This window comes from Carcharhinus amblyrhynchos, chromosome 6 (assembly GCF_965287045.1).
Source record: "Carcharhinus amblyrhynchos chromosome 6, sCarAmb.v2.hapA, whole genome shotgun sequence".
In the NCBI taxonomy this organism is placed as follows: Eukaryota; Metazoa; Chordata; class Chondrichthyes; order Carcharhiniformes; family Carcharhinidae; genus Carcharhinus; species Carcharhinus amblyrhynchos.
The window spans coordinates 26,933,415-26,954,598 of NC_137329.1; the positions used below are offsets into that span (position 1 = coordinate 26,933,415).

At 43.9% G+C, this 21,184-nt stretch overlaps 1 protein-coding gene across 2 annotated transcripts in view; it reads right to left on the minus strand.

Moving 5' to 3' along the window:
• The window catches only part of LOC145343772 (GTPase HRas), a 66,242-nt gene that overhangs the window by 21,550 nt on the left and 23,508 nt on the right, over positions 1-21,184 (minus strand). For both annotated transcript variants that reach the window (XM_080190093.1, XM_080190092.1), the window contains exon 2: positions 9,330-9,465. In XM_080190093.1, the coding sequence (XP_080046219.1) occupies positions 9,330-9,440 (111 nt within the window). In that variant the 5' untranslated portion in view covers positions 9,441-9,465. The remainder of the gene's footprint in view (positions 1-9,329; positions 9,466-21,184) is intronic.

Below are 21,184 nucleotides of genomic sequence, written 5' to 3' on the forward strand. Positions count from 1 at the left end.
ACTGATGACAGCAAGTTGAAAAAACTGCTGGATATCTTATATTTCTTCAAAAGACCAGGTCTGACTTAAGTTTCATTCCAATAACAGGTACACTTGGCAAAGGCTTCACAGGAAGATCTGAGGAGGTGGGCTTGACTCAGCCACAATCTTATTAAATGGGGAACATGCTCAAAGAGCTGAATGGCCTATTCCTGTTCCCTGGACCATTCTCCTAAAAAGAAAATACCAAGAGAGACACCAATGGACAGGAAACATGATGGTGAGACACAGAAAAGGGCAAGAGGCAAATGAAGTGCAAGCATGCACAAATAACCCAGTTGTGGTGAACCTGTTATTTGTACTATTTCCATTGAAAATTGTGTGAAGGATAACAGGTTCCTGTCCTCTCTGGTCCTGGAGTTCATTGTGATCAACTATTTACTGTGTTCTTGTGATATTTCTGCTCTCCACAGGAAGGGGGCAGCAGCCCCTGGCAGGAGACCTAAACAGTATCACATCACCCCTGGTTGGGGTGGAAGGGGGTGCTTAGTTAAGCGCTAGTGGCTCAAACTCGACTCACTGAAATTGCCTAAAACCCATACATTGTACTCTAGAATTTGGCAAACTTAAACATTTCCTTTAACGGAAGTTAGCAGCACTCTGATTTTCAACATCAGGGCATTCTAGTGAAATAGTCAATGCATTCCCATGGTGTACTCTGAAGCAATGCCTGGAACACAGCGCACACAGTGCCAATAAGTCATAAGAACATAAGAAATAGGGGCAGGAGTAGGCCACCTAGCCCTTCAAGCCTGCCCCGCCATTCAATAAGATCATGGCTGATTTGAAGTGGCTCAGCTCCACTTTCCCGCTTTTTCCTCATAACCCTTAATCCCCTTGCCTACCAAAAACCTATCTACCCGTATCTTAAATATATTTAGCGAGGTAGCCTCCACCATTTCAATGGGCAGAGAATTCTAGAGATTCACCACCCTTTGAGTGAAGAAGTTCCTCCTCAACTCTGTTCTAAACTGCACCCCCCCCCCCCCTTATCTTGAGGCTGTGCCCCCTAGTCCTGCTGTCCTTTGAGCGGGAAGAACCTCTCCACCTCTACCCTATCCATCCCTTTCATCATCTTATACATCTCAATGAGATCCTCCCTCATCCTTCTAAACTCTAACGAGTACAAGCCCAGTCTATTCAGCCTCTCCTCATAGCTCAACCCCCTCAACTCCGGTATCAGCCGAGTGAACCTCCTCGGCACTCCCTCCAAGGCCAAAATACCCTTGCGCAAGTGCGGCGACCAAAACTGCGCACAGTACTCCAGCTGCGGCCCCCACTAGTGCCCTGTACAGTTGCAGCAAGACCTCCTTGCTTTTATATTCTATCCCCCTCACTATAAAGGCCAGCATCCCATTCGCCACCTTGATCACCTGCTGCACCTGCAGACTGGGTTTTTGCGACTCATGCACAAGGACCCCCAGGTCCCTCTGCACCATAGCATGCTGCAGCTTTTCACCCTTTAAATAGTAATCCCTCCTATTATTTCTGCCAAAGTGGATAACCCCACACCTGCTAACATTATACTCCATCTGCCATGTCCTCGCCCATCCTATCCAGATCCCTCTGCAGACTTTCCACACCCTCCGCGCAATTTGCTTTTCTACTCATCTTCGTGTTATCAACAAATTTCATCACCCTACACTCAGCCCCCTCCTCCAGATCATCTATGTAAACAGTTGAGGCCCCAGCACCAATCCCTGCGGCACTCCGCTAGTCACCGTCAACCAGAATAGCACCCATTGATATCAACTCTTTGCCTATTAGGCAACCAATTCTCTACCCAAGCTAACACCTTACCCCCAACTCCATGCACCCTAACCTTCTAAAGCAACCTTTTGTAAGGCACCTTATCAAACACCTTTTGAAAATCTAGAAACACCACATCCACCGGTTCCCCTCTGTCTACCTCACTAGTCACATCCTCGTATAAATCCAATAAATTCGTCAAACACGACTTCCCCTTAACGAATCCATGCTGCGTCTGCTCTATCAAACCATTCCTTTCCAGGTGCCTCGCTATTTCTTCTTTGATGACGGATTCAAGCATTTTTCCAACAGACGTTAAACTAACCGGCCTATAATTCCCTGCCTTTTGTCTGCTACCTTTTTTAAACAGCGGCGTAACATTAGCCGTTTTCCAATCTTCCGGCACTTCCCTGGAATCCAGCGAATTTTGGTAAATAATCACTAAGGCATCCACTATCACCTCTGCCGTTTCCTTCAGAACCCCGGGATGCATTCCATCTGGTCCTGGGGACTTGTCCACCATCAGTCCCATTAGTCTATCAAGCACTACCTCTCTAGTGACAGTAATCGCATTCAGGCCCTCAACTCCTACCATCCTTCTATCTTTAATATCTGGCAAACTATTTGCGTCCTCCTCTGTGAAGGCCGAGGCAAAAAACTTATTTAAGGCCTCAGCCATTTCTTCATCTCCCACCACTAAATCCCACCTCTCATCCTCTAAGGGTCCAACATTCAACATGCAAGGTTCAACATGCAAACTGCTGGTATCTGGTTCTACTTTCTCACTGCTCTGAAACTCTGCTTGTGAAATCCAAACCAACTCACACCACGTCTCAGTTAATTCACCTGTGTTCACCAACTCACACTGTCTCACAGCCTGACAACACCTCAATTTTAAAATATTCAAACGAGCTTTTAAATCTCTCCATGGCCCCTCTCTTCCTATTCATGTAGCAAACAGCAGCCTGAAAAACCAGTGACATCTTTACCTTGCCCAATCTGACAAGTTGTGTGTATTGAGGATAATTTGTCCACAATTCAGGCCAAGTCCTGAGCTCTGGAATTCCCTCTCTAAGCCTCTCGGCTGCTTTACTTTTCCCTCTTCTCAGATGCACCTTAAAAAGATTAACAATCTGACTAAAATTAGTCACCTGCCCAGCTGCTCCTTTGACTGTTTTATGTCTTTCTTTTCCCCACTGACTTTTTATCCTGTTGAGTGTCTTGGGATGTTTTGCTATGTTAAAGATGCTATACAAATGCATGTGGCTCCATATTCTCCACTCGTGTGGATGTGTCAATGTCTGTGTACACCCTAATCAAACTCAGCTGATGTCCTCTCCTTTCTCCAATAGGGAAATGGAAAAGTGATTCAGACATGTAATTTCTTCAAATCAGAATTCAAAGTTATTCAACAGCAATAATTTATAAACAAGGTTTAAAACCAAAATGCAGTTCCCCGTTTCATTCTTAATCTCATCCAACAACTCATATTTCCAGTGTGTCTGAATTTGTGAACAAAAATCCCAAAGCACAAATTTATTCTCCCTTTTGGGTCTCTTCAATTTGACACTAAATTTACAATATCATTCCAGCGAGGCTCTGTAACACACATCTAGTCATCTGAACAGATCCGGATTTATTGCTGATTAACCCCAGTGACCCGACCTCACCCACACCAAGCCAGTATCAGTTATTGGGTGAAGCCACAGTGACTTTCAAGCAAGCCCCAGAAATTTCTCAGTGTATGGAAATGGCTGCAATGCCAACGATATCCAGAAGACCAATTTAGATGTTGTTTGCGCACGCGTGCGCACACACACACACACACACACACACAGCCTGGATTGTAATAACTGGGATCTCTCCCTCAAATTGCTGCAGTGCAGGAGGAGGCCATTCAGTCCATCCAGCCAGATCCTATCCCAGTGTTTACCCTCCCCCCTGACACTGAGCAGTAACTGATCCTGCCCAGTGTCCCTATGCTGCTGATGTTTGGAATGTGAGAGGAAAGGCTCCCCCCGCAGACTCGGGGACAATGTACAGACTCCACACAGACACTGAGCCCAAGGCCGCCAATTGAAGCCGGGGCCTCCCTGACGCCGAGAGAGCGCAGCACCAACCACTGAGCCCCCACCGTGCCGCTTCACAGTGTAACTGACCATCGCCACCCCCCGGCTCTGTTATTATACAGATACGCTGTATTTACACAGTAAATCACCATTTTAATCCTGAAGCTGAACGTTGAAACTTTTTCTCGGCCGTTAATTCCTTACCGTTATTTACAAATCCGCGCGCTCCGCTCGGCGCCGGTGAGTTCCCGCCGAAGAATCACCAACTTAAACTTACTGATCCACGCTAACACCCTACCCCCAACTCCATGTCCCCTGACCTTCTGCAATAAACTCTTGTGAGGTACCTTGTCAAACGCCTTCTGAAAATCAAGACCACATCCACTGGCTTTCCTCTATCCACTGCCCTAGACACATCCTCATAGAACTCCAGTAAATCTGTCAGACACGACTTCCCCTTAACAAAACCGTGCTGCGTCTGCTCTATCAAGCAATTCCCCTCAAGATGCCTCGCTATTTCCTCCTTGATGACGGATTCTAACATTTTACCTACAACGGACGTTAAACTAACCAGCCTATAATTCCCCGCCTTTTGCCTGGCACCCTTCTTAAACAACGGCGTAACATTAGCCGTTTTCCAATCTTCCGGCACTTCCCCGGAATCCAGCGACGTCTGGAAAATAACCAAGGCATCCACTATCACCTCCGCCATTTCTTTCAGAACCCTCGGATGCATTCCATCCGGTCCTGGGGACTTGTCCACAATCAGCCCCTCCAGTCTGTCGAGCACTGCCTCTCTAGTAATAGTAATGTCATTAAGACCCTCCAGTCCTACCACCTTTCCATCTCTAACACCCAGCAAATTATTCATGTCCTCCTCCGTGAAAACCGAAACAAAAAAGTTATTCAAGACCTCAGCCATTTCCCCATCCCCTAATAGGAGGCAGAGAGTGGGGGTCAATGGGTGCTATTCGGATTGGCGGTTGGTGACTAGTGGAGTGCCCCAGGGGTCGGTGCTGGGGCCTCAGCTTTTTACCATTTATATAGATGATCTGGAGGAGGGAACCGAGTGTATGGTGTCGAAATTTGCTGATGACACCAAGATTGGTGGAACGGCAAATTGCGTGGAGGGTGTGGAGAGTCTGCAGAAGGATCTAGATAGGCTGGGCGAATGGGCCAGGAACTGGCAAATGGAATTTAATGTTGGCAAGTGCGAGGTGGTCCACTTTGGTAGGAATAATGGGAGGAAGGACTATTACTTACGTGGAGAAAAACTGCAGCAGGCAACGGTGCAGAGGGACCTCGGGGTCCTTGTGCATGAGTCGCAAAAACCCAGCCTGCAGGTACAGCAGGTGGTCAGGAAGGCAAATGGGATGCTGGCCTTCATAGCGAGGGGGATTGAATATAAAAGTAGGAGGTCTTGCTGCGGCTGTATAGGGCATTGGTGGGACCGCAGCTGGAGTGCTGTGAGCAGTTTTGGGCGCCGTACTTACGCAAGGATATTTTGGCCTTGGAGGGAGTGCAGAGGAGGTTTACTAGGCTGATACCGGAGTTGAGGGGGTTGAGCTATGAGGAGAGGCTGAATAAACTAGGCTTGTACTCGTTAGAGTTTAGAAGAATGAGGGGAGATCTCATTGAGACGTATAAGATGATAAATGGGATGGATAGGATAGAGGTGGAGAGGCTCTTCCCGCTGAGAAAGGACAGTAGGACTAGGGGGCATAGCCTCAAGATAAGCAGGGGGGGGGGGGGGGGGGGGAGAAGCGGTTTAGAACGGAGTTGAGGAGGAACTTCTTCACTCAAAGGGTGGTGAATCTCTGGAATTCTCTGCCCGTTGAGGTGGTGGAGGCTGCCTCGCTAAATATTTTTAAGACGCGGGTTGATGGGTTTTTGATAAGAGAAGGGATTAAGGGTTATGGGGAGAGGGCGGGAATGTGGAACTGAGCCACGACAGATCAGCCATGATCTTATTTGAATGGCGGGGCAGGCTCGAAGGGCCAGATGGCCTACTCCTGCTCCTATTTCTTATGTTATGTCTACACAGCCTGCAATTTGATCTTGGTTCAGAGTTTCTATTCTCCAGCACATTATTCACCTTCTCCTCCTCTGTACCCAATACAAAAATAGTAAAAAGTCTGACAACGCCAGGTTTTAGTCCAACCGATTTATTTGATAGTAAACTCACTAGCTTTCGAGGGGATTCCCTCTTCTTCAGGTGAATGGAGAGTTCTGGCCTCAGACAGAGCATATAAAGCACAGACAGTCTGAGGCCAGAACTCTCCATTCACCTGAAGAGGGAATCCCCTCGAAAGCTAGTGAGTTTACTATCAAATAAATCGGTTGGACTGAAACTTGATGTTGTCAGACTTTTTACGTGCTTACCCCAGTCCAACGCCAGCATATCCACATCATGCCCAATACAAAAGGAAGACTTTTCATTGAATGGCTCAGAATTGAGTAGACTGGTTAATAGCTGCATCCCCTCCCCCAGGAGGGAGGGTGACCGGCCATCCAAATTTGGGGAAGCAGCGGCGGCGGCAGGGGTGTGGAAAGGGGTGTGCAGCTGCTAGTCACACATTGCAGGAACAAATTTTTGATTCGAATTTGATTCCCACTCCCCAGAAAACGTGGGTGTCATGAACTCTAGATTTGTGTTGGTATACACATCCCAGGAGAGTCAGTATTGAGCAAGGGGAGCTGGGGTGAGGAGATGGAAGATTGGGCAGGGACAGGCAGACATGACAATACACAGGTAATTTGGCCTCACACCAGTACAGTACTGAGGAGCGCAGTGCTGTTGACGGGGCAGACTGAGGGAATGCTGCACTGAGAGAGCAGTAATGATGATGTGGAGATGTCGGTGTTGGACTGGGGTAAACACAGTAAGGAGGCTAACACAGGTTTAAGTCCAACCAATTTGGACTTAAACAGTGTTGTCAGACTTCTTACGGAGGAGCAGTACACAGAAGGAAGCATTCTTGAAGGAGCACTGCACTGTTAGATTCATCATCCTTTCAAATCAGCCCCCAGGTGAGAATCCAGTGACCAGTTTTCATCAGGACAAAAAAACAACTCTCCAACAGGCTCACATTCTTCATGCAACTCCAATTCTACATTTTGGGGGTTGCTAACCCTTCAGGAATGCTCTGGAATCTCTAGGAATTGAGGATTAGTTGCCAAGATGCTTATCCATTCATTTAGTGAAAAGTCTGTTTGCTTCTTCTTGGGCATTATGGTGGCAGTGGTTGGCATGGCTCCCTTACAACATGAGGAATCCCAGCTCAATTATGGCTTCGGAAAACTGTGGAGTTTGCACATTCTCCCCATGTCTACGTGGAATTCCTCCGGGTGCTCCAGTTTTCGCCTGGAGTCCAAAAGTGTGCGGGTTAGGTTGAGTTGAATGGGGCAATTTAGCATGGCAATGTCAGAGGGATTAACAGAGTAAATACGTTGTGTTATAAAGATAGGGCCATGCTGTGACTGTTGGCGGCGCAGGCTCAATGGGCTGAATGGCCCCCTTCTGCACTGTAGGCATCCTATGATTCTTCTATTGGCTGAGGAAGGGATGTGTTGGGCAACCAATGAGGGGTGCAGAGATAGGGCAAAAAAAATCAGTTTAGGGAAGGGGGGCTTGACGGGTCTCTGCTGTCGAAAGTCAGCCACATTGGTGTGGGTCTCGAGTCACATACAGACCAAGACTAAGGACAGCAGTTTCCTTTCATAAAAGGCACGAATGAATCAGTTGGGGTCATAATGCCAATCTGACAGCTTCATGGTTACTATTAGAGACTGGATTTTGTTCACCTGAATTCAAATTCTCATGTTGGGATTTTTGAACTGAATTCTCTGAATCATTACTGCAGTGACATAAAAGCACAGCTCTGCCCATAGCAGTCTGTAATAAATGTGAGATTTAAAACAAAGTGCTTAACTGGGGCTGGTACCATTTGAAGAGCTCAAAAAAAACTTCCACAAGAAGCCCTCCAGCAGTTATTCCACATAGTCTTGGGTAATTTTGCAACCGAGTCATTTGTCAAGGGAGTAAACTCTAAACTAAATCTGTAAGGACAATATTTCTATGAGGGAGTGGTTAATCTATGGAACAGGGTCCTAAGGGAGATGGTGCAAATTGGAGAGATTTCTTTCTTAAATAATATTTTGAGATTCAGTCTGAGAAATTTGAAACACGGATTTTCCCCAGAATCAGGGCTGATACTATGTTAAATAACTTAGAATCCCACATACTGGAGAGCAAGAAAAACACTCATTAAATCAGTCACCTTCTGGAGGAGTGACAGATGTCAGGATTTCCTCAGGATGTTTTTAAAAACTACTACTCTGTTCCTTCAAAGATACTGACCAACTCTGGGATGAGGAGACGACCATTCAGCCTTTTGAACTTTGCCATTCAATTTAAAATCAAGGCTGATCTATACCTCAGCCCCATATCCTGCAATGCCCTTGCAGATACTCAGCCCCTCGAGCTTTGCCATTCTATTGGATCACGGCTGATCTATACTCCAGCTCCATAACCTTCAGTATCCTAACAAAAAGGAAAATGCCACTTTAAAAAAAAGAGGTTTCCAGCACTTAGAGTATTCCACCTTCTTTACCAAAGACTTACCTAAATTCATACTTCTGACTTTACTCACATTTAACCCAGCAGCTTAACATAGAACAATGTGCTTGCCCACACCTCATTTTGCAGGTCACATTGCAGCTCAACTTCAGGATGTTCACAGAACAACAGGTATACAGCAATGCTGCCACACTTGCATTAAATCCCAACCAGAGGAAGCAAGGGAAACATGGAGGAATAAGCAGTGTCTGGAATTGATCTTTCTGATCACAGTTGACTCTAATCTGCACTGTTCAGAAGGGTGTGGGGAAGGGGGGCGCAGGAGATATAACTAGGAAGCAGAGACCACGTAAAGATTTAAAGAGCAGGCTTGACAGGCGGAGGAAGGAAAGGAAGAGGAGGGATTTGGTATCCAGAATTCGAGGCTGTCTGCACACAGGGAAAACCAGTCCAGACTGGAACAGCCAATCTGTGTTGCAACCTCGCCATGTAGCATCATTAAAAAAAAGACAGACTTGTATTTATACAGTTCCTTTCATAAACAGCATAATTAGGAAACTAATTAGAAAGAGCTTCCATTTAGAGGGCATTCCAAAACAGTGAAGACTCTCTTGGCTATGATGTAGGAAAAAGCAATTTACACAGCAAGATCCCACAAAACAACAAAGTGGTAATGACCAAACATGTTGATTGAGGCATATATCTTGGCCAGAACACCAGGAAGGATACCCTGCTCTTCTTCAATTAGCAATATAGGATTTTTAATCTCCCTCAGAGAAGCCACAAAAGTGATCTCATTAATGTTTCACTCAAAGGGTAGAGGAATGGACGGATCACATTAAAGCAGCCCCTTTAGAAGCACCGATTTTGGTGTGCACACAGATGTACTGTACCTCTATTGTGGGATCATACTCGTCCACAAAGTGATTCTGGATGAGTTGAATTGTCAAAGCACTCTTCCCAACGCCACCAGCTCCAACCACCACCAGTTTATACTCTGTCATCTTCAGATTCACCTCAACCTGATACCTGCAGAGAGAGAGAGAGAGAGAGAGAGAGAGAGATGATGATCACTGACCAGCTCCAGTCTGTGATCTTTCAAACTGAAAACAAAAATGAACACCCCATGTAGAGACACTCATTCACATCGAGCACCTGATCCCTGGCTAGTTTTTAAAAGCAACTTTGTATTAAATTTGCAGAAGTTTTACAGTTCACACCAAACTCTCCTGGGTGATATCAGGAGACTACTGAAGGAAGGAAGCTCACTGAAGCTATCACAACACCCCCTAACGATCAAATCAAATGAACAAGCAACTGCTATGAAGCTGGTGCAGTGTTTTCCTGTTCTGTGCAAAGCACCAGCTTAATTTCACACGCAGGGAAACACGTTTAATCGTTTACATTCAGTGCCATCCAAAATGACTGAAAATTAGGGCAACTCTACTCTCAGACAAGGTCCTGACAGATTTAGCCCACGTATTGAGGGGGTGGGCTCCTGAAATGCTGCTTCTATTTTTGATCACTTCATTTCCTTTACTTGTTGGCATTTTAGATAAAAAAGATGGTTGCAGGAAACAATGACAAGCAGCTAAACAAATACAGACAACTGCTCAGGAAATTTGCAGGCCTGCAGCCAGACTGCAATAAATGCTCGCAGCCAGTCTGGGCAATGGAAGCTATTCAGGATGTTCTGCTGCTCAGAGCTCAGGAGGTCAAAGGCCAGCTCCCATTCATTGTAAACTTTAGGCTCAGTGTCAATGTGTGGCTTTTCACAACAGGGAGAGGGGAAGACAGAGAGGAAGGGGAAAAAGATGGAGATTGGAATGCAATGGAGAAGAGCTTAACACAAGACACAAGTGCATCTGTTACAGCAGAGGATGTGGCCATTTGACCCACTGCATTTGTACAGGATCCTTGCAAGGCTAATCCCATTACCTTGCAAGATCCTTTCCCATCATGTTATCATTTGGCTGTGTTTGCAACGAATGCCATACAGTTGTACTGTTTCTCTGCTGTGTGTGTGTGAGAGAGAGAGAGAGAGAGAGAGAGAGAGAGAGAGAGAGAGAGAGAGAGAGAGACATAGTAGGCAGCGGCCTGAACCAAAAATGGCACTGTTCAAATCATCACGACCATGGCCGGCTTGGAATGGCCTTATTTTTCATTCTTCCATTATTGTAAGTTGCTACAATGGGGTTTTAGTCCATCAGTTTTCATCCTTGTTTATTAAGGTTCACCCTTTTGATTTGGTATTTATTAAAAACTATTCGATTAAAGTCTGTAATTGGACAGGACACCAAAGCTGGAACAATCTTTTGGGGATGTTTTCCATTCACTGAATTGTTACAAGTTATTGAAGGACAGAGTTGAGAGAGTTCAAATGCCTAAAATACAGTTATGTAACAGTAAAGTAAATCCATTTGCCAGAATCCTGCCTAAAATCCGAGGAGTGCATCAATACTGCACTCAGAGCAGCATTAGAAAATCAACTGGAAAACACCAAATTGTGGAATGTGTGGAGTGGAGGTGAGTTCAGGCAAGGAGATGAGCCCAGCTTTCTCCAGGACAGTGAAGATGTTGGAGCGGGATTGAGAATGGAGAAATCAGACTGCTGGAAGAACAACAAAATGACAAGAAAATTTGGTGATCAACATTTTTCCTCACTCCAAGCAGTTACAACAAGGCAGATATATAGTGTATGGGGTACATGGACATCGATGTTGTTGACACACTTTACTCAGAAGTACCCCAGAAAAGCTTTGGACACCATTGAAGATGGCAGCTCAGAAACCTTCGAATCAACTAGTGATGGGCAGTGTGTCTGCAATACCCACATCCCAAAAAAAAATTAATTAGCGTTAATTTATCTCCTTGCCTTTTGAATTAACCTTCAGTTCTTGGCCAAATTAAATTGCTCATTATAGCAGGGACAACAAGACAACAAAATCCCATCCACACCCACAGTTACATCATAAATTTCAAAGCTCAGATGGTGCAACTCCATTAAGCTGTCATTAATGAGAAAGCCAAGATATATTTTAAATTGAGATTGGTTTTTGCTGCTTTTTCAGAAAGAGCCAACAGTAGACAGATATGTCTCACTCAAGGGAGAGAGTCCATCATACATTAAAGTAGGATCAGAAAAAAACTTGCATTTGCAAAGCACCATCCACAATCCCAAGATAGCTCAAAGTGCTTCACAGCCAGTGACATACTTCAGAGTGTGGTCACTGTTGTAATGTAGGAGGAAATGCTGCAGCCATTTTTCCACAGGAAAAAGTATCATAAATGTTACATAAATGACCAGATAATCGGTCAGGTAACCAACCCCAACTCTGAAACAGGATCTTTTACTTCCAGACGGGCAAATTTGGCTCTGGTTTAAACATCTCATCCAAAAGATGGCAGCTCCGACAATAGTAGCCTCCCTCAGTATCAATCCTCCGAGTGTAGCACTCCCTCAGTATTGCAGTGCAGTGTCAGCCTGAATTGTAAAATCTGGAGCAGGGCCTGAACCCACAACCCTTGATCTGGAGACAGCGTTACACACTATCACCGTTGAAGTGGTGGAGGCTACCTCGCTAAATACATTTAAGTCACAGGTAGATAGGTTTTTGATAGACAAGGGAATTAAGGGTTATGGGGAGAAAGTGGGAAAGTGGAATTGATCCACTTCAGATCAGCCATGATCTTACTGAATGGCAGGGCAGGCTCGAAGGGCTAGATGGCCTACTCCTGCTCCTATTTATGTTCTAGGTTCTTAAAGCAAAAGATTTCTTGCCACATCAGGAGCAGCAAGCATGAATGGAAATGGAAACAAGTGTGCTGGCATTGGCAATCCCAACCATACAAAACAGGGAAACCAATTCAGAAGATAAGTTAAATGCAGAAAATTCACTTGTCTGTTTTGGAGGAAGGGATTCACAGATAGTGTTAGCTTCAAGTAGGACGAGCTTTAACTTCCATGAAAAAAAAGGATGACTTGAGCTTCCCCTGGGGAACAGACTTTAGTTCACATTGACAACATCCCATGATAAAACATCCACTCTCACCTGGCATAGTTGCATTTATTTTCAGTATGGCTACATGCTCTTCACTACCAGTGAGTTCATGCAAATGCTGGAGCCAACTTGTGCGTAGCAAGTTCCCACAAGCAGCACAAATCTCCATGCCATCTCCAGGATCATGTCAGTCCATACCTCAGCTTCATGCTGTGTTGAAGCAGCAGGTAGCCTGCTCCACATGCAGCTGTTTGCATAGGAGCAGTTCATGATGTTTGGAACTCAATTAGGCTTTTGTTCCAATCAAGCACGCACACTCAAAAAGGCTCAATGGACAATATTCCTTGGGGTCAGAAAGTTGTGGGTCTCACTCCACAAGATCCAACAGCAATATTGAGAGAGCGCTGCACTGCCAGATCTTTGATGAATGTTAACCCAAGGCCCCATTTGACTATCAGGAAGAAAAGCAAATGAATTTTCCCTCGTGACCTGGCCTATATTTATCCTTCAACTATCACTAAAACCTTTAGTCGTTACCGTATTTCTGTTTGAAAGACTTTTACTGTGTACTGGCTGCTGCGGTTTCTACATTAGAACAGTGACTACACTTCAGAAACACTTCCGTGAACTGTAGGGGCCTAAGATAGTCATGGAAGGTGCTATAGAAATGCAAATTTCTTCACCAGCAGGCTATCCAAAATTTGTTTCTAAAGGGCTTTCTGCCACTAAAATGTGCGTGGGCGCTGATGGAGAATTTAAAATTCCTCCCCGTCTCAATTGCTCCCATTATAAGCCCAGGGCTAAAGGGCCAGTTTCCTGACAACCGAGTTTGTACACTTGTCATCGCTGACACCCACCCCCCCAGCCCTTAGGCATGCTGGGAATCAGCAGTATATTGACCAACCATGACAGCCATGCAGTATAAACCACCAGTGGCTCTTTTAAAGGCATGCACTCATATGGCTCCCTTTGTTAGGGTAGCCTTGAAGGTTCTATTATTTCTAACCAGCAAACAGAGTGTGTTTGATGGGAAATGTTGAAATCTCGATATCCCACTTTGGTTAAAGAACAATGTTCAAGGCAAGTTACTCTAACTGGTCCACTTTAATTCTGAAATGGCTGCTCAACAGACAAGCCCCATATCCACTCATCTGCAGAACCAAAGCATCTTGGAGCTGCTGGGATTGAACCATTAAGTTCACTGCTTTGAGCATCTGGCTAGACCTAACACTAAGAACCATGGCCAGAATTAAAAGGCTGCAAACTAGCTCTTGTCGTCAGGCACTGTTGCATTGGCTCTCGATCTTTGCATCAATTTGTGTAGTGATTGCATAACCAGTAACTAAGAATGTCAAGGCCTTGGGAAAGGCGTAAAAGGTGATCAAGGAGGGATTTTAGAATCATAACATTTGAAAGAATAGGAAACTATTCCTATAAGAAACTATTGTTAGTGGCAGAAAGTCAGTACAGTAAGTAGTCTCAACCCCAAGTTAAAGTCCAACAGGTTTATTTGGCAGCGGAAGCTTTTGGGCTGTCGCTCTTTCTTCAGGCAAATGAAGAGTTGTGTTCACAACTAAGACAAATGTAGACACAAATGCAATTTACAAGATAATGGTTGGAATGAGTCTTTATAGGTAATCAAATCTTAAAAGCTACACAGTGTGAGTGGAGAGGGGGTTAAGTACAGGTTAAAGAGATGTGTATTGTCTCCAGCCAGGACAGTTAGTGAGATTTTGCAAGCCCAGGCAAGTCATGAGGTTACAGATAGTATGACATGAACCCAAGATCCCAGTTGAACTGTCCTCGTGTGCGTGTGGAACTTGGCTATCAGTTTCTGCTCAGTGATTTTACGTTGTCGTCTTGTCATGAAGGCCACCTTCCCAAAGGTCAGAGGCCAAATGTCCTTGACTACTGAAGTGTTCTGACAGGAAGAGAAACACTCCTGCCTGGTGATTATCCAGCAGTGTTCTTCATCTGTTGTTGTAGCATCTGCATGGTCTCCCCAATATACCATGCCTCGGGACATCTTTTCCTGCAGCGTATCATTGGTAGACAAAGTTGGCTGAGTTGCAAGAGTACGTACTGTGTACCAGGTGGATGGTGCTCTCACGTGAGATGATGGCATCCATGTCAATGATCCGGTACATCTTGCAGAGGTTGCTGTGGCAGGGCTGTGTGGTGTCGTGGTCACTGTTCTCCTGAAGGCCACGTAGTTTGCTGCAGACAATGGTCTGTTTGAGGTTGTGCAGTTGTTTGAAGGCAAGAAGTGGGGGTGTGGGGATGGCCTTGGTGAGATGTTTGTCTGTCTTCAATGACGTGTTGAAGGCTCTGGAGATGATATCGTAGCTTCTCTGCTCTGGAGTCAGTAACCAGAGGATGCATGTAGTGACTGGCTAAAGAATCAGAGTCAAGAGGATTTTTTTTAAAAAAAAAATGCCAGAAATGGGCCATTTGGCCCACTGTGTTTGCTTCACCATTCAATGAGATCATGGCTGGTCTCAATCTTCAACTCCACTTTCTACTTGATCCTCATAACCCTCAACTCTCTTGCTGATTAAAATCTGTCAATTGTGCATTGAGATGATCTAGAATGCACTGCCTGAAAAGGGTGGTGGAAGCTGTTCAATAACAACATTGAAAGAGAATTGGATAAAATGTAAAACGTTCAGGATATGGGGAAAGGGCAGGAAGTCAGATTAATTGTAAGAACCAGCACAGGTATGATGGTGAATAGCTTGTAGAAACAGTGAAGATTTGTTCCCCTACCCACCCAGAGAGTCAAACTATGATCACTTCAAAGTAAGGAAGCAGTTGTAAATTACAGGCTATTGATAGAGTTCCCGCTGTGTTCACTTAAACCAGAAAAATCACATGAACCTATTTCCTTTTCCTCTGTCACTTTGCTTGGCCATGTTTTTTTTAAATATACATACCATCAGCTTCTTAAATATGCAGGAGGTACAGGAAAAAGGCAGTGAAAAGTCACCAAGTCAAAATGCTTATTGGAAAGCCAGTGCAGACAATGGGACAAATGGCCTCCTTCTGCACAATGTGAATAAGCTGTCCCTCAGGATCGAGGCCGATTTGCACCCTCCTGGCTCAATGGGTTCAGAGATGGCTGATAAATCTAATTTGCAGACGTTGCCACATATTAGGCAGGTTGTGCTTGGAGGGTTGAGGTTTGTGCACTTCCCTTCGACACCGTGACTTCATCCAGGTCCTGAACAAAGTCCCTTGATGTGCCTGGTGTATGCCCATTTTGGTCAGTCACAAGTCAAGAACTTGCATGAGATGTCTGACCTCTAAGGATTTCCTCAAAAGCATCCATAAAATGTTTCTTTCCACTGTTCTCCTGGAAGTCTCCTGCCATGACCAAGCTCAGGAGTACAGCAGTTGCTTCAGGAGTTCCAGATTCCTAATACCCTTCGCATGAAGTGCTTCATGATATAATCTTAAAATTAGAGCCAGGCTGTGCAGGGATGATTTGTGTTTGGACTTTGTGCCCCATCCTTCTTCAGGAGATCCAGTGCACAGAACTGAACACTGCTACTCCAGACAGGCTCTGTGCAGTTAAGAATAACTTCCTTCCCTTTGCATTCTGGCTCCCAGGGATGGTAACCCATTTTTAATATACATGTTAACATTATTAAAGATAGCAGAACATCCTATACATACAATGTTGATGTAATAATAATTCAAGCAATCAGTTCCCAGCTGAAATCTCAGACAGGGAAATACCACAACACATTTCACTTCCTTTTCTCTGGTCATTTACTGCCATTAATCTATTCATAGCAATTCTAATACAAGCTTAGAATTGTTCATTTCTTACTGTCTGGCAGATGTTTATTTAAGCAGCGAGTGTGTTTTGGGGATGTTTTTATCTGATCGGGCCCCTAAAAAGAGCCAATCTTCAATGTTGATAATCTACAAATCCTGTCAGTCACATGCAGTTTTTATTTCAATGGGACAGCATGTCAAGGGCTACAGCAGCATGGGCCAAAAGGCCAAATTCCATCACTTTTATTGGTTGCACCACAGAAGGAGGCCAATTGGCCCATTGTGCTCATGCCAACTCTTTGCAAAACAAATCAGCCAGTTCCACTCTCCAGCCCTTGCAACTTTTTGGTCTTCAGGTAATCATTAAATTTCCTCTTGAAGGGCACACTCCCAAGTGCATTCTAGATTCTAAATGCTGGCTGTGCAAGAATATTTCCTCATGTCATAATTGCTTCTTTTGCCTATCCCCTTAAATCAATGTTCTCTGGTTCTAGGTCCTTCTGCTATAGGGAACAGTTTCTGCTCATCTACTTAGTGTAGATCTCATGCTGAATGCCTCTACAAATCTCCTTGCAATCTTTTCTTCCCTGAAGAGAACTTCAAGATTTGCCAATAATCAAACTCCAACATTGGATCATTCCCGTCAATATTTCTTTTTGCATCCTTTCTCAAGGCTTCATATCCTTTCATGCAGGATGACATTCGAGAAGCCTGAAACAATGCAGGATAAAGCAGTCTACTCAATGTGTGCCCCATTCACCATTTTAAATATGCACTCCCTCCAGCACCACTGCACAATGGCAGGTGTGTGTACCAGCTACATTGTACGTATTTCCCACCCCTATCCCAGGCATACTCTCCTTTGCGAAGGAAATACAGAAGTCTGAGGTCACGAACCAAACTCAACAGCCTCTTCCCTGCTGCCATTAGACTTTTGAATGCATCTACCTTAAGTTGATATTTCCCTACATCCAAGCTATAACTGTAACACTACATTCTGCACCCTCTCCTTTCCTTGTCTATACAGAGAGAGCATACTGTTCATAATGTGCAAGAAACAATACTTTTCACTGTACACTAATACATATGACAATAAATCAAACCAGGTATTTCAGTAGACAAATACTATATAATGTGGATAAATGAGAGCTTATCCATTTGGTGGCAAAACAGAAAGGAAGATTATCTGAATGGTGGCAGTTTAGGAAAAAGGGCAATGTGACCCAGGTGTTAGTGGTGGAACAGTTGCTGAAGGCTTGCATGCAGGTACATCAGGTAGTGAGGAAAGCTAATGGTATACTGATCTTCATAGCAAGAGGATTTGAGTATGGAGTATGGTTGTCTTGCTGCAATTATATAGGGCTTTGGTGAGGCTACACCTCCTCAAGTATTCTGTGCAGTTTCGATCTCCTAGACTGAGGAAGGACATTCTTGCTATTGGGAGGGTGTCCAATGAAAGTTTACCGATTCCTGGAATGGCAGAACTGACATATGAAGAGAGACTGGCTAGACTTGTGATCACTGGAATTTAGAAGAACGAGGGGGGGGATCTCAAACATAACATCCGAAAGGGACTGGACAGGTTAGATACAGGGAGAATGTTTCCGATGTTGGAGAGGTACAGAACTAACGATCACAGTCTACGAATAAGGGGTAAGCTATTCAGGACTGAGATGAGGAAGAGTTTCTTCACTCAGTTGTAAACCTGTGGCACTTTCTACCACAGAGAGCTGTTCAGGCCACTTCATTAGATAAGTGAAAAAGGGAGCTGGGCGTGGCCATTGTGGCAAAAGGGATCAAGTGGTATGGAGAAAAAGCAAGATTGGGATACTGCAAGTGATTAAATTGAATGGCGGTGTAGGCCTGAAGGGCCAAATGGCTTACTCCTGCACCTACTTTCTATGTAATCACTAAAATTGTGTTCCAGAGGACATTTTTGGGTTAATTGCAATTGCTATTCTAATTGCTTGCTGTGTAAAAATAGGTACACCATGTCAGAATTGCCTCTTTTACTCATTGGCTTAAGTCAGTGTTTTCCAGTTTTCAGCTCTTCAATAATAGGAACAGTTTTTGTTCATTTACTTTGTCTAGATGTTGCCATGATTTTGAATATCCCTTAACAAATCGCTTCTCAATCTTCTCTTCCAAGATTAACCATTTTATCTGCAAGTCCTCAACTCAAACCATTCCCATAAATATTTTTGCACCTTTGAGTAGTGACAACATTCACAAAACTAAACCATGCAAGACGAAGCAATCCACTTGACATTCACTTCCTCCACAACTAGCTTACAGTGGCAGCAGTGTGTCACATAGGTGATGCCCTGCAGCAATTCACCAAGGCTTTTCCAACAGCACCTTTCAAACCTAAATTCTCTACTACCTAGGAGGGCACATGGGAACATCATCCCTCAAGGGCAAGTTTCCCTCAGCATCTGGACTTGGAAATATATCACCGTCCCTTCATTACCAGGTCAAAATCCGAAAATTTCTTTGACTTGACACTCCAGTAAATGAAAAGTTGTAGGTTACCTGTGTCTCTGTTAATCAACATCTGGTCATCAAAACTACAAAGGGAGAGACATGATAAAGTGGCTTTGTTCTCCTTTGTACAAAGGGAGGTGGCGATGAGATTTGGTAGGTGTTCAAAATGGTGACTCGTTTTAATAGAGTAAATAATAAATCCACAACAGAAGGGTCAGTAAACAGTTAAGGTAATTTACAAAAAAAAACAGCCACAGAAGAGAGGAGGAGAGCAGGTCTTTTGCAGCGTGTTGCGATCTAGATTGCACTACTATTATAGGGGAGGTAGAAGTATTTCAATAGCAATGTTCAAAATGGAACCGGACAGAGTGAAATATGCATTAGTAGGGCTGTGGGGAAAAAGGTAGGGGAATAAGACTAATGGGATAGCACTTTCAAAGAACAGGCACATGCATGTTGAACAGAATGGCCTCCTGTGCTGTATTGTTCTATACTTGTTGGACAACACTTTAAAATGTTCAGGTTTTAAGTGGATAGTTAATTAGGGATATGACTATTATGTTTTGTGCCTCAGATATGCCGAGATGGCACACACCAGGTGTCTGCGCATGCGAAGAAAGCTTTATTACACAGTTTTTAAACGGTCTGCTGCCCCAAACTCACTAATGTTTTCAGTTTCTGTGCAACCTCACCCACTGGCTTGACTCACAGCACACAGCAGCAAGTAGTCAAACACACAAACATTGAACACAACAGTAACATATTCACTAGATTGTGTCTTAAATATTCCTGCTGCTATTCCCTGCATTACACCCACATCCTTTAGATGGTCCAGTGTCTTATCAGCTGTGACATACAAAATTACAATAAGCTGCTGTCACCTATTGAAAATCAGTTCAATATTGGATTAGCTTTGTTATTGTTTTCACTCTAACTGAAAATCAGGTTCACATTGGCTGTGTCCATGTGATGTGACCTACAATAAAATTTCCATTCTTAACCTAACTCTAGGCTTTGCCAAGACCATTACATCTTCTTACATCAGAATGGCATTGTATGAATCAGAAGAAACTATGGGGAGAGATAGAGAAAATGTGACGATGCTGTGACTTTAAGAAATGTATTTTAATCATATTTCTCTGCAGGATGTTTTGAAAAGTCACTGGCATTTTTTTTCAGAACTATTTTGTCTACAACCACTATCTTTTGTTACTGAAGCAGTTTCACAATATTTGTTTTAATTTGAGCTAATGCAGTGTTGTGTGTTCTCCTGGGATTGCAGAGTAGAGCTTGATTGGGATAATTGACAGGTCAGGTCATATGACTGGGGAGCTATGCTTTCAGAGAATTCCAGCTTAATTGCTGTTTGGAGTTGAGAGAGGTATGACCTTCTCCCCCTCGAGTTGGAGATTCTGCTGTCTGAGTGTTGCAGTTTTGGAAGCTGCAGAAAGAGGGGTGTTAAAAGCTGGAAGTCTAGTATCACATGAGCATACTTGTTTTCAAGCTAACTAATTCTGAAGTCTGCAAGTCTATAGGGTATTGCTTTAAAATTGGAACAGAGATAGCTGGTTAAGAATTATATAGGGCCAATTTTAAGTCTTCTAATTGGTAAAAGTTATGCTAATTTTGAGTTATATTTTAATTGCTTTCTTAAATAAACTTTGTTTGATAACAGCTTCTGAGCAAGTCACCTGAATCATACCTGGAGTGAAACACTCTGCTCACCAATGCCAAAATCAAAATGTAAAAAAACTTAGGGTTTGGCTAACTTCACAAAACATCCGGAGTTTCTGGTCTGGGCCTCAAGAGATCCAGACACATGGGGTTAGTTTGGATTTGACAGATGAATGTGGGAAGAGCAGGGACAAAGTGGGTTTACTTTAGAATGTTTCTTGGAATTTCAGCCAGGGGACGATGAGATGAATAGCATATGCAGTGAAATTCTGATTTCATACAGCTAATTTCCCCCTACACTGTCTGGATTGGTGGCATCAGAAAGTAGGTTTTAAGGGTTTTCTACTACTCATATGAATGCAGGGCTCTGAAGCGCAGAGCTCCACAAATCATCCTGGACAGATTATTGATCATGCGGCAACAACTTTTTTTTTACTGCCAAGTTTTCAATCAGCTAATTTCCTGGCCAGAATTCACTTACACTCAGTTAAGTTGATTACTGAAGAAACCGATTGCCAGTTTGGCATCAGCTTGTTTTATCTAATTCTATAAAGACTTCAGTAAGCACTAGCCTCAGTCCATTCTGGAAATGTGATCTCTGCAAACCCCACGACATTTAGATAATCACATCTGCTCTCTCAATTGAACTTGGCATTTATATTTGATTAAAGCACACCTTAAGCAGAGTATTAAAGATTATAATTGCACTGTGAAGCTGTGAACCCTGGTAAACTTCCCAAGGACAGACAACCTTGATTTAACCCCTCATCCAAAAGACTACCACAGTGCTACACAATGTCTGCCTTGAT